Source organism: Aotus nancymaae, unplaced genomic scaffold (genome assembly GCF_030222135.1).
Source record: "Aotus nancymaae isolate 86718 unplaced genomic scaffold, 86718_ANA_hifiasm-v0.15.2.pri h1tg000016l, whole genome shotgun sequence".
NCBI classification, from domain to species: domain Eukaryota; kingdom Metazoa; phylum Chordata; class Mammalia; order Primates; family Aotidae; genus Aotus; species Aotus nancymaae.
In genome coordinates, this window is record NW_026988428.1 from 70,076,183 (window position 1) to 70,094,614 (window position 18,432).

Consider the following 18,432-nt stretch of genomic DNA (forward strand, 5'->3'; position numbering starts at 1 on the left):
CATCCGCCGGCTCTTCTGCAGACATCGGCGGGGCTCACCCCTTCAGCTCCCTCAGACCTCGGCTCACATCTCCCCTGGCCAGTGCTCTAGCCCTCATCACACTCGATGGATAATTATGTCTTTGCTTATTGTCTATTTGCCCTTGCTAGCATGTGAGGCCATGGGAGAGGGAACCCATCTGTTATATTTATATACTTAGAGTCTAGAACAGTGCCTGACACAAAGCAGGTGATCAGTGAATATTTTGTTCAGTGAATGAATGAACCTGACTATGCGTATTTCACATCTGTACTTCCTAGAGGGAAAGGCAAGGGAGTTGCACAGTTGCTTCTGTGTGTGTGTGTTTGTGTGTGTGTGCATGCACTGAAGTTGAACACACTTTGCCCAACAGTGAGAAGTGGCTGTCTGCCCCTGCTCCCACAGCCTTCCTAGGCCCATAGCTTCCCTACATCCATGGGGAGGGATTTTCTGAGATTCCTGACTATTCCATTGCCAGACCATGCATCAAACTAATATGTATTAATTTTTCCTACAGTAAACAGGGTTGCAGGCTGGATGCAGTGGCTCACGCCTATAATCCCAGCACTTTGGGAGGCTGAGGCGGGCAGATCACGAGGTCAAGAGATCAAGACCAGACTGGCCAAATGAAACCCCGTCTCTACTAAAAAATACAAAAACTAGCTGGGCAAGGTGGCTCATGCCTGTAATCCCAGCTACGTGGGAGGCTGAGGTAGGAGAACTGCTTGAACCAGGACCAGGGAGGCAGAGGTTGAAGTGAGCTGAGATTGCGCCATTGCACTCCAGCCTGGGCTACAGAGCGAGACTCCATCTCAAAGAAAACAAAAACAAAAACAAACAGAAAACAGGATTGCTATGGCTTGAGTAACACTTAGGGGTAGGATTTCCAGATCACTGTGAATATGTGTCACCTTTGGGGAAGAACTCACATTCTCAAATTCAATGGTCCCAGGTTTGAGGGTACGGGTCAGCCTCTGTTTAAAAGATGGATTGGCACCAGCCTACCATCAACATGAAAAACGCCTGGGGGAAAAGGCACTGTCCTGGGGACCAGCAACATAGTTAAGACATGGCTCAGACAGAGATAGGGTTGTTCCTGCTGTTCGTCTTCAGCCTACTGTTGCTTCCCATTCAGCAGGACAAAGAAGGAGTTGGGCCTGAGGCAGGACTGCCACCTGTCCTTTCCTTTCCTTTGCTGCAGGATAAAGAGGGCAGGCTGCTGCCTGGGGCCTGGCATCACGAGGGTGCTCAGCTTGCCGAGCAGAAGGCTTCCATCTCTAATGTGCAAATTACTGGAGATGTTTTATATGCTTGTCTAGGAGATGAGACAAAGGAACTGCTGAAATGATCATGTGGCCAAGAATGCTGACGGGACTCAGAGGAGGAGGGCTGGATTCCAGAGCCTGGCAGGCCTTGGCTGATAGCAGGTTCAGGGCGGGGGCTGTACTATCACTGATATGGATGAGAGTTGGAGGTGTCCAGGTGGCAGCCTTTGAGATGGGTAGGGTGACATGAAATGACATTTAAAGAAAGCAGCTGGCAGTCCTGCAGGTCCTCACACTTCCTCCTCTTAATGGGGTCTGATGGCTCCCACAGCTATGGCCGGAAGATTGGATGATGGCCTCCTATCCTAGAATCATGCACTTTTTTAGGAAGATTCACTGGTGGTAAACTAGAGGGGTTAACGGCACACTCACAATCAACTGAAGCTTTTTTCCTCATTGGTCAAAAATATGAAATACACACACTCACACACCAAAAAGGCAAGAGCTCTGGAGAGAAGCGAGCAGCAGCAGAGCAAAGCAATCCACGTCTTTTGGTCATAGACCTCATGGGGAAGCAGAAAAATGAAGCACCCTCTCATCAGAGCAGTACCCACACGGCCACCGGCGCACAAGCTCACAGTCAGTACTGCGGGCTCTATGGCACCCAGGTGCAGGTGTCCAGCTCTAGACCACCCCCCAGCAATCTGCCTGCATCGCCATCCTTGGCATCAACTTTCCTTTCCTATTCTCCAGCTGCTGGAATCATTCTCTCCAAACTGAGTCCTTGCCCGTCCCATCCCCCAACGGACCCACCCAGTTCACTGTTTTATCTTTAAAGTACGGCTCATCAGGACTTTTCATCACATCAAGCTCTTTGCCACCTAAATTCTCTCCTTCCCTCTACCTTCCTACTCCCAGCCTCCCTTTAAGCCCTCTCACTTGCTTACCACGTCACTTCTGTTACCTTTTCCCTCTGCCTCTCCTGATGTAAGTTACAACCATCTGTTCAGAAATCCTTTTATCTCTATTTGTTTCCCCTTCTCTAAGTCTGTCTCTGGGTTTGGGGCTCTGTGGAATTCTTCCTCCTCTTCTATAATATAAAGTAACCTGAGCCTTCCTTAAACTGGAACTTTCATCTCATGAACCTTTTGCTTCAAAGAGCTCAAGGCCAGGTCCTTTACCTTTATTCTAGGTATAGAGCAGAGCATTGAGCTTGCCATAAATAAGTGATCTTCAAAACAACAGTACCTCCCACTTTCAGATGCTCTGCAAATATTCCACCCTATTCTCTCTGTGTTCCAGAGAAGGTCATAACTGAGTTTGATACCTGCCCAAAATGTTCTCATCCTAAAGGGTAAAAAAAAATTCTTAGTTTTGGTGGCAAGTGATCTATTGTTAAAAAAGCATTTCTAAAGCAATCTCCTACGGTGTATCTGTGTGGCTGAGGCTTTGTGGGAGGCAGTGGAGTGAGGAGGAGTGAGAGTCAGCTGAGGCCACCTGGGGAAGCAGGTAGAATCCATCCAGCAAGCGAGCAAAGGAGTGGGTGTCCTCAGAGCAGAGCTACTGTCAAGTTGAGCCCTGGTCCCTTAAAACACAATAGACCCAGGGGCCGGGCCCAGTGGCTCACACCTGTAATCCCAGCACTTTGGGAGGCTGAGGTGGGTGGATCATGAAGTCAGAAGTTCGAGACCAGTCTGGCCAATATAGTGAAACCCATCTCTTCTAAAAATACAAAAAATTAGCTGTGTGTGGTGGTGTGCACCTGTAATCCCAGCTACTTGGGAGGCTGAGGCAGAAGAATTGCATGAATCCAGGAGGCGGAGGTTGCAGTGAGTCGAGATCATGCCATTGCACTCCAGCTCCGGCGACAGTGCAAGACTTCATCTCAAAAACAAACAAACAGACAAACCACATGATAGCCCCGGGAGGGATTAGTATGCCCAGAGGTGGAACTGTATATGCTGGGCTGGGGAGTCAAGCAGAATTCTAGAGTAGTTTGGTCTGGGACAGCCTGGCCCCAAAGCCTCACCTACTGATTCAGTTTATAGTGGTCCCTGCCCCTGCTCCCATTCATTCTAGCAGGTTGGGAAGGCCATTTCCTGTTTCACTTTTGAATCAAGGCCTGACTTCGTTAGGTCTTGTCTTCCCTGTTTGTAGCAGATGTCTTGGTGACACTGAGAACGGGCCCTGCATGGGGAGTGTAATTCGTTAAGCAGGCAAGGTGGTCTGGCCTAGACCTGGGGATGGCCTTAGCAGTGTGCTCCTCTGAGCTTCGGAGCCACAGGGCTACTCAATATCACCTAGTTGTCCCTTCCAACCACAGCTGTGTTAGGTATAGGGAGTCATCTTCACCTGCATCTTCTTAATCTTTCCCCCAGTAGATGACAGCAGTACGTTTCCATTCCAGAGGAGAACTACCCGTTGTGGTGACAGCCAGACTGCAGGCTCTGGAGTCTGAGCTGCCTTTGGCACAGAGCCCTGAGTGGGAACTGGGTATCTGCCAAAGAGACCTCCTTAATAATGGCCCTCAATGAGCTCAGAGGCTACAGGGGGCCTGAGAAGAGTTGGGGCTAGAAGGTGATGGGAGAGCTGGGAAGGTGTGGGGATGGATCTGCTGCTTAAAGCCAGATGCTGGTAGGGACATGGAGCTATTTCAAGCCTGGAGGATGTGCTAAAGGCTCTCACCTGGGGCTCCGTGGGGCCCATATGTGGCCAAGATTCATGAGTCAATCTGTCTGTGCTCAATCAGCCCCAGCTGTCATCTCAAAGCCTGGGAAGGGAGCTTCAGAGGAGGAGCAGCAGGAGAAATGAAGAGGGGTTGAAGGCGTGAGAGGGAAAACAGCAAGGGCTAGAGAGTCCTCACTGCATTTGAAAACCAGTTGTGCAAAAACTGAGATGCAATTAGTGAACTGGTATCACATCTGGACTGTATCTGTCTGAAGCCCTTCCCCCACCCTGTGGAATATGTCAGACTGGGCTGACAAAGAATAGACAAACTGGACGTGGAATCTGGGCAGCACCGAGAGTCAGGTGGAAGAACCCAATCTGTCATGAGGCTGGAAGGCCCACCATTCTGGGGCGTTCACTCAAAGATGACAAATATTCTGGCCATGTGCGTGTCCCACTGTTCTCAGCCGGCAGGGTCCTTGTCTTTCTCAGTCTTTTCTATTAAGTAATTTTCTTACAGACTCATACAGTCGACCTTTTTTTTTTCTTGAAACAACTGGATGAGTGATATTCATAGATGTCACATACTCCCTATGGTATTCTCAGATTTTGAAGACCTCATTTTCCTCCTAATGATATATCAAAGACATCTGCTCCCTTCAGGCGTCATGGATGAGTTGTAAGTCCACCCTGATCTCACCCATTCATAGAAGCATTTTGGAATGCAGGTAACAAAGAGTGATGCTGTTATGTTACAAGGACAATATTAACTTATTTTTTTTAAAGAAACTATTCACACACTTTAGAATTTTAGCTCTCAGTAATAAATTACTTGCTATACACCATCCAGCTGCTCTGGATGTACCAACGTATCATGACCTCAGGGTGGAGAGCCATTCATTTAGATCCCTGTTCCTGACTCTGACAATGGGCCCTGGGTGAGGGAAGAGCAGCTGGAATTCTAGAATTCTAGAAAGGGATCCATGAGTCCGTGTGTACACCAAGCATTATACTACTCTGAATAAACAGCCTGTCTTGCATTTACATTACCACTTTTCAAACATACACAGATGTACAGGAATTTAAATTTAAACGCTCTACTGAATTCATAGTAGCTCTTACCTTGATGTGTTTTCTCAGTCAAAAACTATCTAAAGTACCATCCTGACAGAATTAGACTACAGCATGAAGAAGACAGTGGAGACGTAAGAATCAAGTTTTTTTGCTGGGCAAGAGGTCAGCCTAGTGGTAGGACTGCTTAAGGCCAGGAGTTCCAGACCAGCCTGGGCAATATAGTGAGACCTCATCTCTACAAAAAATAAAAATATTAGCCAGACATGGCACTTAGAGTCCCAGTTACTTGGCAGGCTGGGGTGAGGCAGGAGTATCACTTGAGCCCAGGAGTTTGACGCTACAGTGAGCTAAGATTATGCTACCACACTCCAGCCTAGGTGACAGAGTGAGATCCTTTCTTGAAGAAAAAAGAATGAAAAGAAGAAAAGGAGGAGGTGGAAGAAGAAGAGGAAGAGGAGGAGGAAGGGAGGAGAGGAGGAGGAAGAGGAGGAGAGGAGGAGAGAAGGAGGGGAGGAGAGGAGGAGGGGAGAAGGGGAGGAGGGGAGGAGGGAGGAGAGGAGGAGGGGAGAGGAGGAGGGGAGGAGAGGAGGGGGGAAGAGAAAAGGAGGAGGAGGAGGAATAATAATAATCAAGTTTTCCAATGGCATATGAAGGGCAGTATTTTAAGACAAGAAAGTAGACCAAGAACAGCAGTAGGAAATTAGGCCACTGGTTCTTCAAGTGAGATCATCGGACTACTAGCATGGAACTCTCCAGGAGTTGCTGGCCAAAATCTCTAGAGATGAGCTCCTTCATGAGCTCCTTCATGGGTTCAGCTAAGTTTAAGAATTGCAATCACTGGTTGAGAATATATTGTCAAAAAGAAAAAAAAGAAGAAATTTCTTCTACATGTGAGTAGCAGCAAGACATTGCAAAGTATTTTCCAAGAAGCGGAAGGCATGCATTTGTCTGATGGCAGGGCCATGCAGAGATGAGCCATTTCAAGGTTCAGCTGAAGGGACCACAACGTCCGCTTCCAGCCCATCCTTTAGGCATTTTTCTTGGTCACTGTCACCCAGTTCGAAGGCTAGGTCTGGGGACAGCCTTATGGGATTCCCGACCTAGTTAGTAGTCTCTTTGTTCTTTTCTGAAAGCCCCCAGAGGGTTTGGAGACTTGACAATAGGAATATGATGGCCTTTGCCAAAGTCACTTTCAATTAGACAATGCATTTTTTCTGTTTATAGACTTCATAGAGATCTGAAAATACTACTACTCTTTCTTGTGGAGGGACTACAGGAAGCTCTCTGATTAAGATAGATTTTGAAAAATGATTTCTTGGCAGTATCTTCAGATTAGAAATAAATTGGTGATTAAAAATAGAATGAATGTTAAATCTTTTCAAGATGTCATAACAATATATAGCAGCAAGATTTATTTTCTATAGAAATATATATATATATATATATAACCCAACAACCAAAATAGAGACTTCTCAGAATTATTTAAGAAGCATTGAGAACTCCAAGTTAAAAATAGCTTTTACCAGACCCCAGGAGGAACAAGTAGAATCAGCAATTATTTAACAACAAGAACCAGGTCACAAAGATTCTTTAAGTCCTCTCTCAGGGACCTAGACAAGAAGGCAGTTCAGCTCTCAGCTCTGCCGTGCACAGCAGATTAGGAGCACAGCACCTCAAGTCAGACCGACAGACCTGCCTTGTCTTTTAATCCCAGTGTTACCTCTGAGCAGTTTTGCGACCTTGGGCAACTGACAACTCTCTAAGCCTCAGTCTTCTCATCTGCAAAATGGGAATAATGATAGTTGTAGCCTCCTGTAGGTAGTTGGGAAGATTACTAAAGCCAACATTTGTAGGCCTCTGGCTCACCCTATCTGGCACAGAGTAAGCACTGGTACATTTCTTCCAATTTGTTTCATTGCTGTTATAAGGATTTCTACCACTTTTACTGTAAACCAAGGACTTTCTGTAATGCCAACATATTCAGGACACTCGGGAAGAACTCTTTCTGGATGGGGTCAGAGAGGGAAAGAAGGTTGCTGCTTAGGAGCATTAAACTTCGGGATTTTAATTGTGCGTACCCATTAAGTCCTTCTTCTGAGATTCCACCTTCTCTAGGAACTGCCTCCTGCTCCCAGTTTCTCACAGCAGGTGATTCCCGCACCCACCACATTTTGCCAGCTCGTTATATTCTGTCTTAGATTTTCTTTTAATCTCTTCATGTGCACAAACTCCATCTCCCTCAGCCAGACTATACATTTCTCCTGGGTTTAGTTCATGCCATATGCCTCATGTTTCTATTTTTCCATCTCTTCCAGCTCAACACACAGTATGTATGTGGTGGGTAAATAAGTAAGAATAAGAGTATGTGAATATGTAGGTCACTATTAGCTCTCTTCTCCTTCTTCCTTCCCTAATCATAGCAGTCATAATAATTAGATTAATAACAAAAGCTTCTGCTTATTGAGAGCTTCCTGTGCACTAAATGAAACACTTTAAATGCCTACCTCCCTGGATCATCCACATCACCATGTGACCATGCACTGGGTGGCTGCCAAGGGAACTGTGACGAGAAGAGCAATACCTAGGGACACTTTACAGGTCCCACTTAGCCAAGTTCAGAAGTATGCTCTGAGCAAGGTGCCATCAGCTCCAGATCCTGAAAAGAAGACACCAACCTCCACCCCTTTGTACCCATCACAATCCAACTGATGGTTTTAGTGTAACTGTTATCCAAGATTCCCCAAAGCAGAGATTTTGGGAGCTCCCCAAACAGATTTTTAAGGACAGGGGACTTGAACCTTAGAGGGGCATGGGTTGAAAGTTCCTTCCAGTGTTTCCTGTATTCTTCTAAGTTGGCCATAATGCACATTAAGAAATATATATTATACTGCAAGTCAGGTCTGTATCTCAAATTTTTTTTTTTTTTTTTTTTTTTTTAGATAGAATCTCACTCTGTTGCCCAGACTGGAGTGTAGTGGCACCATCTTGGCTCACTGCAACTTCTGCCTCCTGGGTTCCAGTGATTCTCCTGCCTCAGCCTCCTGAGTAGCTGGGATTACAGGTGCGCACCACCATGCCCAGCTAGTTTTTGTATTTTTAGTAGAGACGGGGTGTCACCATGTTAATCAGGCTGATCTTGATCTCCTGAACTCATGATCTGCCTGCCTCGGTCTCCCAAAGTGCTGGGATTACAGGCATGAGCCACCGTGCCCAGCCTATATCTCAATTTTTAATGAAATGATGTTTATGTTTGTGTGAGATCCTCTGATGTTTTTCTATTTTGTTCTTTCTTTAAAAATGATGGCTGTGAGAATGTGAAGAAATTGGAACTCTTATACATTGCTGGTGGAGATGTAAGATGGTCTAGTCTCTTTGGAAAACAGTTTGACAGTTCCTCAAAATCTTAAACATATTGTTACCAAATAATCTAGAAATTCCACTCCTAGGGATGTATCCAAGAAAAACAAAAATGTGCATCTATAGAAAGACCTGAACGTGAATGTTCACAGAAGCATTATTCATAAGAGCCAAAAGATAGTAACAACCAAATGTCCATCACTGATAAATGAACAAAATGTAGTACATCCCTACAATGGAATATTATTCAGCACAAAAGAAAACCAAGTACCGATGTATGCTACAACACGGATGGCCCTTGAAAACATTACATTAAGTCAGAGAGGCCATCACAAAACCACATATTACAAGATTCTTCTCATATGAATGGTCCAAAATAGGCAACTCTATAGAGACATAAAGTGAACTTGGTTGCTGCGAGGGAAGATGGGGGACATGTGGAGTGGGCATGGAGTTTCGTTCCCGGGTGATGAAAATGTTCTACAAGTAGAATATGGAGATGTTTGCCTAACACTGTGAATATAGGAAACAATTAAATTATACATTGTAAGGGGTAAATATATGGGACATGAATTATATTTCAGTAGAGCTGTTTTAAAATGATGGCTGTGATCTAATAAATTGATTCCACCACTCCCAGTGGGTCATGCTGCCCTCTCCGCCTCCAAGCCCTACCCTTGTCAGGAGAATCACTGCTTGGCCTAGACACGGAGGAGAGAGCCCGCTTTGGGTGGGCGCTGGACTGACACACGGAGGGATGAGCATGTTGGCAGATGGGTGAACGCCATCTGTCATGCAGTATCCACAGCCCTCTACGGTGAGTGGATCTTGATCACATTTTCAGCAGCACTTGCCCTGCTAGAAGACTGCATTTCTCAGCCTCCCTAATGGCTCAGGTGGCCAGGAACAGAAGCCCTTGGTGAGATTTCTGGACGATTTCTTACAATTTGTTTTATTGTGTTAAAATACACACAACATAAAATTTACCATCTTCACCATTTTTTTTAGTGTAGAGCTCAGTGGTGCTAAATACATTCATGCACTTGTGAAACTGCCACCAGCCTCCATCTCCAGAATGCTTTTCACCTTGCAGAACTGAAGCTCTGCACTCATTAAACACTAACTCCCCATTGCTCCCTTCCTCTATCCCTGGGCGGCCTCCATTCTGCTCTCTGTCTCTGTGAATCTGACTACTCTAAGAACCATGTATAAATGGAATCATACAGTATTTGTCTTTCTGTGACTGGCTTATTTCGCTCAGCATAATGTCCTTAAGTTTCATCCACTTTGTAGCATGTGTCAGGATTTCCTTCCTTTTTAAGACTGAATAATATTGCACTGTATGTGTAGACCACATTTTTAAAATACATTCATCTGTCTAAGGCACTTGAGTATGCAAATATCTCTTTGAGATCCTACTTTTATTCCTTTGGGCATATACCCAGAAGAGGAATTGATGGCTTATAGGGTAATTCTGTTGTTAATGTTTTTGGGAATCACCACACCATTCCCCACAGTGGCTGCACCATTTTACATTCCCACCCATAGTGTACAAGGGTTCCCGTTTCTCCACGTCATTGCCAACCCTTATGATTTTCAGTTTTGTTGACAACAGCAGTCCTCATGGGTGTCTGGGAGTGACTTCTGGGAGTGGAGAGGCTGACTTGGACGGGGTGGTCAGCCCTTTTGCCCCTTTCTCTTCTTCCCACCTCCAATTTGAATGTGATGGCTTAGTCTCCAGAATCTATCTTATGACCCTAGGGAGGAATCAGCACCAAGGCTGGTGAAGCACAGGAGAAGAGACTGGGTCCCTGATCCTTTTCTTGAAGGCACCTTGGCTACCTGCCTCTGCACTTTTTTTCCTGTGGCTGAATAAGTCCCTAGCTTGCTTACGCGACTGAGTTGAGTCTCTGGTATTAGCAGCCAGAGGAATTTCCAAATGATGTGCCATCTAAATGAACACCAACTCCCCCATTGCATGTGAGCTTCAGAAAGACCCTTTGAGGAAGAACAGCTCCCCTCCCATCCAGGCCTTGCGACCTCCCTTGCCCTCTGGAAGAACTTCTCCTTGAGTCCCCTCTCCAAAGGGAGAGGAGGAGCCCAGTACCTTGTGATCTTGAATATCCTCAGCAGCCGGACGCATCTGAGCACGGAGATGCCCAGTGGGGACATGATCTTGGTCTCCACCAGGATGGTCTCCAGGATGCCGCCACACACGACAAAGCAGTCAAAGCGGTTGAAGAGGGACACGAAGTAGGCTTGCAGGCCCAGGCTGTACATCTTCAGGAGCATCTCTGCCGTGAACAGGGCCAGCAGGGCCTTGTTGGCCGTGTCTGGCAGACCCAGAAGAGGGATGACATCCGAGCAGGGCCAGAGAAGGGCAGAGAGGGAGGCAGGGAAAGGAAATACAGTAATTATCTCCATTGGAAGAAAGATTCCCCATGACACCTCTCCCATTCACCTTGGTCGGAACAGAACAGTTAGGGCCAAACCAACGGTAAAGGGCTCTCTCGTCATAATCATAACAGACATTTACTGAGCATCTTCCATACACCATAGGCTCAGCATACATAATCTCTACTCCTCACGGCAGGCCTGTGGGGATGGCACCATCTTCGTCATGCCCATTTTCAGAGATGAGAAAGGAGGTTCAAAGTGGTGGGTAATCTGTGCAGGCCAAGCGCCAACAGCTGGAGCCGCACTGTCTGAGTCTGACTTCTCCACCACTAGAGCCCCTGCCTCCCAGGACTCTGGAAAGCAGCTGTGGAGGATGGGGCCAGGTCTTGACTGCCCAGCAGTGATGCTGAGGCCTGGCTAGCGGGACCCTCGTCTAGCGGCCCAAAGAAGGGTGATGAACATGAACGACCCATTGAAGATGGTTCCTTGTGCTCAGGCCCTATTCTCTTCCTTGCCTTTTTGCTCATTCCATCCTCACTGTTCTGGTTAAGGCCACCTCAGGGCTGCAGGAAGGCCCCCCAGGCATTTAAAATCCATGCTGGGAAGTTGGCAGCCAGGGGTCTGAGACAGGCAAACAAGCTGCAGCCCCTATCCTTGTCACTCGGGCCCAGCAGTGACTTTGTGACAGGCCAATGGTGTGGGCCCAGTCAGGGCAGCCGTGACTGTTTCTAACAAGGTAGAGCATTTTATGGTGGGGCTTTGGAGCTGCCAGGTCCTTGATGTCTCCAGCACAGCGCCTGCCAAGAGCCCTGACTGTTGGCTGCTTTCCCATCCACCTTCTGCCTGTGGTGATGCCCTCCCTGGGCCTTGGGGCTGAGTTACCAGGAGGAAACCAGGACAGAGCTGGGGCCGCTGCTCACCTTGGACTTCTGTGAGCCAGTGGGGCTGGTTGTAGTGCTCAGAGGCAATGGTGAGCGTGTTGAGGAACACCAGGAAAATCACCAGCCAGTAGAAGACATTAGACTTGACTGCGGCGCGGCACTTTCTTCTGCAGAACCGATTCCACCGGCGCCAGTAGCGGCTGGAAAAGGGACAAGGAAAGAAGGGTGGGGCTGGCTGTGAATTCAGGTTTCCTCTAATCTGGGATGCACCACCTTGGCTCTTCTCACCCTCACTGACCTGGCCTTGCTACAGCAGCCCAGCCTGGTGGCAAGAAGCCCAGCTTCTCACCCAGCTAACCAGGCTCTGCCACCTTGGGGATGCCCCTGAACTCCTCCAAGCCAACTCCTCCAATTCTCCTATCTGTGAAACAGGAAGAGGGCAAACCTCATGGGGTTGTTGTGGGGATGAATCAGATACCTTATAATGCATCTGGCTGCACTGAAGTTGAAGGTGCTCAACAAATAGAAGTTTTTTTTTGAAAAGTGGTGTTCTTAGAAATGGTGTTGCAAGCAATAAGAGCACTATTAGCAACAGTGGTGGAGGGGCCCAGTACCATATCAGGCACTCTCACACCTTCTCTCCAATTCTTTCAATAGCTCTGCAAAGCATGCATTATCCTGATTTTTGTGGAGGAGAAAACTAAGGGCTGGGAGGCTGAGTACCTCGACCAGTATCACAGCGGGCAGACACAGGCGTGGTGTTCTGCCCAGCCTCTTGGCCCCGACTCTGTGTGCTGCATCCATATGGTGGGAGGGGTTCACCTGGAGCACAGGCTCTTTGTTTTTCTGGGTTATAGAATCTTTCCAGAATCTCATGAATGTTTTTAATTCTGCCTTTCAGAAAAATAGGCACATCCCCCTACACACACCTTTACATGTGAGCCCGTGCAGCACACAGACCCGTCAAACCTCATCCCTGGTCCATGGAATGCTCCCAGTATCTTGGTTTATGGGCCTTGGTCAGTGATTCTCAAACCTGGCTACACACAGAATTACCTAAGGAACCCTCCCCAAAACCCCACTGGTCCTAAAGCCCCAACACCAAACCAATTAAATCTGATTCTCTGGGGGTTGGGTATTTTTAAATACCCCCCAAAATACCATGGGTGCTCTTAAGCTTCCCCAGGTGGTTTTAATGCATAATGAGGATTGAGAGCCATTGGCTAAGATGATCCCAAAGAAACACATTTTAAGATTCTGTGGTGGAGACATTTTCATCTTCCTGATACAGAGAAAATATACAGCTCTATTTAGCCGAATTCAGTAGAAGACATGGTTAATAAATGTCTGCACTGCACAAGGAGAGAGGAACCACAGCTGGAGAGGTGCTGTGGAGGAGACCGCAGGGGCCATGCTGAGGGCTTGGGGAGAAGGAAAGGATATCATCAGATTGGATGGAATGCCCCACAAAAACAGCTCCTCTGTCACCTTCTAGACCAAGGAGAGTATGAGGAATTCTCTTCCTGTTCTCCAGGTTAGAGATGATGAAGGTAATAGATTTATTAATGGAAAAGATGACACAGAGCTGGCAGTGGTTTTGGGGGCAATCAACAGGCCCTTGAGATGGGTGGATGTGCAGGATGAGAGAGGCATGTGCGGAAGAGACTGCCGACATTTCCAGCTGGGGTGCTTTGGGAGGGTGGCACAGAGGAGGGGAGTGGAGTTCCAGGGAGGGGGTCAACCATGAGAAGCGTGGGGTGCTTAGCTTTGGGGCACCTGCAGGGCTTGTACACAGGCCCACCAGGCACTAGAGACAGCTCCTGCTTGGGTAATGAAGGCAGGAAGAGAAACAAAGTAGAATCCTGGTGATAAAGTGCATGAATATCTGTATTTTTCCATAAAATGATCTCCTTTCTATGAATCTTTCTAGTCTAAACAGACATTCCTCTAAATAAGCATGCAAAATCTGCCTCAGGGCAGAGATTTCAAACCTCACACTGCAGCCCATTAGTGGGTCATGAAATCTATTGAGTAGGTCATGACTGGCACTGAATAAAGGAATAGGGTGGAAAATATCACAGTGCATGTCATATCATAAGGAAACTGCTTTTTAAAGTAACCACTAAGGAAAAATGTATTTTACATAAAACTTTGTTTCTGGTGTGTGAGTGTGAGTGTGTTTGTGTGTGGCGTACTAAGTCTGGGTGTGAAAACTGGCCCTCCACTTTAGCACGAGGAAGCGGAACTGAGGGCATCTATTCTAAATCAGAGTTCATGGTATGAGTCTGTTTGTCCAGTCTTCCTGCCAGAGACAACCATCAAGCCTCTGCGTCACCTCCTGGGTAGGGTTATGCTGGTGTTGGAGCAGCAGGCCCCATCTGGGTGAACCTGCTGCTCTGTGAATGGCCTATTCCTTCCCAGCCCCCGGGCACATAGCAGCACCACATGTGGGTGCGCCCCAGGGGGCAGGGACAGCTCTGTGCTGTGTGCACTGTCCTCAGCCTCAGTCCTGTACTTCTAGAGCAGAAGCCCCTCCAAACAGCACCAAACTCCAAGATGCCAGGGACAACTAGTGTTCCGAGGTTCTAGGATGTGGACCTGGGCTGTTATGGATCCCTGCACCCACCCTTAAAACTGCCTCTTGGAGTAGCCAGACTTCATCCACCTTTCTACTCTCATTTTTCTATCGATGGTCTGCAGAAAATCCTGTTACCAAGTCTTTGCTAAATCTATGATGAGGTCAGGAGAGTGAAGAGTAATCTAAGAAGGGTACTCTTTCCTCAGGACTGCAGGGAGAACTTAGTTTTTGGCCTAAAGAGCAGGGAGGGGAGAAAGGATTAATCCCCTTTAATCCTTTAAAGGTTCTGCTCTGGCTTGAAGGCCATCTCCAGTGAGTGCCACACTTTACACGGGACACTTGCCTACTACTTGGGGGAAAATCCACTACACAGGACAGTAGGCCACCAGGTCAAAAATATGGTTTCCAATCCGTATACCGAAGAGATATCTGCACTCCTCCATTCATTGCCGCACTATTTACAATAGCCAAGCTACAGAATCCACGTAAGTGTCCATCAGCAGATCAATGAAGAAAATGTGGAACGTGTACACAATGGAATATTGTTCATATTGTTCAGCTATAAAAATGAATGAAATTCTGTCATTTGCAACAACATGGATGGAACTGGAGGCCATTAGATTGAGTGAAATAAGCCAGGCAGGCACGGAAAGACAAATTGTGCATGTTGTCACTTATATGTGGGAGGTAAAAATTAAAACGATTGAACTCATGGATATAGAGAGTAGAATGATGGTTACCAGAAGCTGGGAAAGGTAATGGTGATGCTAAATGGGTGAAAACATACAGTTAAATAGAATAAACAAGATGTAATATTTGATCATATAACATAGGAGAGAAGGATGGTGACTACAGTCATGATAATTTATCGTATATTTAAAAATAACTAAAAGAGTGGAATTAGAATGTTCCTAACACAAAGAAATGAAAAGTGCTTGTGGTGGGGAATACCTCAATAACCCTGGTTTGATTTTTACACATTGTACACCTGGATCAAAACATCACATGCACCTCACAAATTTATACACCTATTAGTGCCCATAAACATTAAAAATTTAAAAAGTAATGATTTCTAAATGCACTTCGGGATTCTTGCACCCCCAGACATATTGCCCTGGATCTGAGGGAGGATGGTGGAGGGTGGACGGGGGACAAAGGAATGGGACAATGAGCCCCAGATGGTCCTCTTGAGAGGCGACCTCTGAAGTCTGCCAGATCTTGATATTAAACAGTCTTATCTTGCAGGGCCTGCCTCTGCTTGTATCCTGTGATTGTGATTATTAATACAGTACAGAAACTTGGCAAGGTGGTTTTTTTCCCCTAAAAAATGAATTTTCAGGACAAACTCATATCTGGTCTTAAATAGCTGACAGTGGAAGTTGCAAAGAACATGTTTTAAATAGATACAATCTCAAGTTCCAGAAATCACTGATAATTGTTATTCAGAGTCCAAAGCAATCACGGTTGCTTTCTTTACGGTATATAGAGCTGTCTTGGAGTGGGCTTATATGAGAACTTGATTATGCCCCTCCTTCCGGATGCTTGGGGGCAGTGGGTGCAGGTGCTGTGTGGTCAGGCCTGTTCCGTGGATCTGGAGCTGCTATGCACAGACCCCTGAGGAGTGGCCAGAGTGGACAGGATGGTGTCCCTTTAAACTGGGGTGCTCCTGAGCAGACCCATTCAGGAGAGTCACATGGATTTGGGCTGGGGTGGGGGTGGGGTAATTACTATCCAGAGAAAGTATTTAAAGATAATTATATACCTCCCACTCTTCAAAATATAGCTTTGCTTGACAACTGGTTTCCTGGCAACACTTCCTACTGTATAATAAATGTAATGGTTTATTAGAATGTGTAAATTTATTTGTGTTTACATATGCACGGAGGACACAGAAATTAAATAATAAAATAGGGAGGAGAAATTTGCCTGCTATTCATGTTCCTCCCTTCACACTAACTGGAAGTCATTTTCTCTAGAAATAGAATCTTCCATATGTAGACACAGGAGAGAAGGATGGATATGAATGGGTCTCATCTATGTCTCTAGACTTTGGGATCACTGCATTCCCACGGGAGGCTTCTGCTCTCGCAGCCCTGGCTATGCCTGCCCTTCTCCCTATGCTGGGCCTTGCTCTTGCCTGTCCAGCTGCATGGCGGGTCCTCCCAGCTACCGGAAACTCCACCTTCGCTCCATCCTGTCTGTCCTGCCCCTCCTGTGGGGCTCACACTGAGTCCCAGCTTCTCCACGATGCATGCTTCTAGTCTTCCGAGCCTTGGCACTCTGCAGTGCTTACTGTCTGCGTTACTCATTTTAGATCTACATCCCAGAAAGATTTACTAAACGCGGACCATGGGCTAGGTACCAGATACTCAGCAGCTAGCACAATGCTTACAGGCCTCCTCTTCGTAAAACCCATACGGAGACACAGAGTACTAAGTGAGCAGTCACAGCAGGGCCTAAGTGCTGGGCGGGTCTACACGGGAGCACACAAAGGGACACCTTAGCCAAGAAGGGTCCCCAGAGGAAATGACTTACCATTTCCTTGTATTGTCAGGTACCTTTTATTTTTATGGTTCCTGCCTCTCCACAGAGCTCACAAGACCCACAAAGGAATGCGGCGTGTCTTACACTTGGTTACAGACCCACAGGACTCAGCACAGTCCATCCTGCACAAGAACCCCTGGCTGCTGGCATGATTGAGCAGCAGAGATGAACTCTAGGCAAATGTACCACCTCCCTCTGGAAGACAAGGCTTAAGATTCCTGGACCTCTTGTGACCCAGGGCTGAGGGCAGAGGTGAGGAGACAGCAGTGCTCCTAAAATAGTTCTCTTGACATGCAGTGGTGGGCGGGCATCTGGAATCATAGACAATATGAAAATGGTGGCCCCTGCAGGCTCTTTCTAGTGACTAGAGTACGTTTCCACCTTTTTTCTTTCTTTCTTTTTTTTTTTTTTTACCAGGACCAACAACAAACACAGAAAACCATTAAGTTCAATTCTCATGCAAATAAGTAACTTTACAAAGGCTATTAGAGATTGGGGCAAATTTGGATTTGTGCCTTGTTGCTGATGGTACGGCAGAAGTCAGAACATTGGAAGCACATTTCACTGAAGACTGGGCATGCCAGTCCTCTCTATTTTAGAATTCCATGAGGTTCACTTCGGAACTCCATAAAGTTAAGATCCAGAAACTCCAACTTCTCTAATTAACCCCTTCAGGTTGCAAAAGACTTCCTGAATCATTTGTTTCATAACTGTTTACATTCTATTCTGAACAGAGAGCTCCAAATGTCACAAATCTTTTATTTTAACTAATTCCTCCAAGTGAAAACCTGGATTGCCGAGGGAATACTCTACTATGGCTGAACTATTATAAGTCCATTAACTGGCCGAATTTTCCCTAAAGGTTCCATTCTCATATTTCCTTTAAAGAAATCTTAACTTTGGATCATTCTGTTTTGCAAACGGAATAGGCCAGTTTGAGACTCAAATTCCATTACCTGTAATTGTTAAACTGTTTCACCTGAGAAAATGATTAGGCATACTTTGATAATGTTTGTGGCATTTTCCATCTATTTGTAGCCTTTGATATTCCCTAAACAGACACCATCAGTGAACTGCAGAATCTAGATTAGACGGCTACTGTGTGATACCTGCTCATGTGTGAAACCTCCAGGGCCACGTGTCCTTGTGTGGCAGCTGCTAGCAACATGCAGCTACTGTGCATGGGAAAAGCGGTCAGTCCAGACTGAGGCGTGCAGGAGGTGCAAAACACACTGAATTTCAAAGACTTAGGATGAATGCAAACTATCTCATTAACAATTTTTAGATTAATTGCATGTTGAAATAGTAATGTTTTAGAGATGGTGGTTTAAATAAAAGAAATTTCCCATTTCTTTTTATTTTTTAACCTGCCAACTAGAACATTTTAAAAAGTACATATGCGGCTTGCATTATATTTCTGTTGAATAGCATGGCTCTAAAGTTACACTCTCTGTGGACACACTAGTTATGCAGGAACAGGGTTTACCAATCCTGGACAGAACCTCATTACTAGGACGGTCCAGTGATTGGCAGCAGATCCCCTGGGCCTGAGCTCTGACTCAGCCATACTAGGGCCCTGTGATCTGGGCCTCTCTAAGCCTCAGGATTCTCATCTGGAAAATGGGTTTCAGTGGTGGTGTCAACCTACTAG

At 46.3% G+C, this 18,432-nt stretch overlaps 1 protein-coding gene across 50 annotated transcripts in view; it reads right to left on the bottom strand.

Annotated features, from left to right (window-relative positions):
* The window catches only part of CACNA1C (calcium voltage-gated channel subunit alpha1 C), a 700,658-nt gene that overhangs the window by 112,862 nt on the left and 569,364 nt on the right, over nucleotides 1-18,432 (bottom strand). For all 50 annotated transcript variants that reach the window (XM_064377545.1, XM_064377576.1, XM_064377544.1 and 47 more), the window contains 2 exons: nucleotides 11,699-11,859; nucleotides 10,489-10,714 (listed from right to left, as the gene is read on the bottom strand). In XM_064377545.1, coding sequence (XP_064233615.1) covers nucleotides 10,489-10,714; nucleotides 11,699-11,859 — 387 coding nt within the window. The remainder of the gene's footprint in view (nucleotides 1-10,488; nucleotides 10,715-11,698; nucleotides 11,860-18,432) is intronic.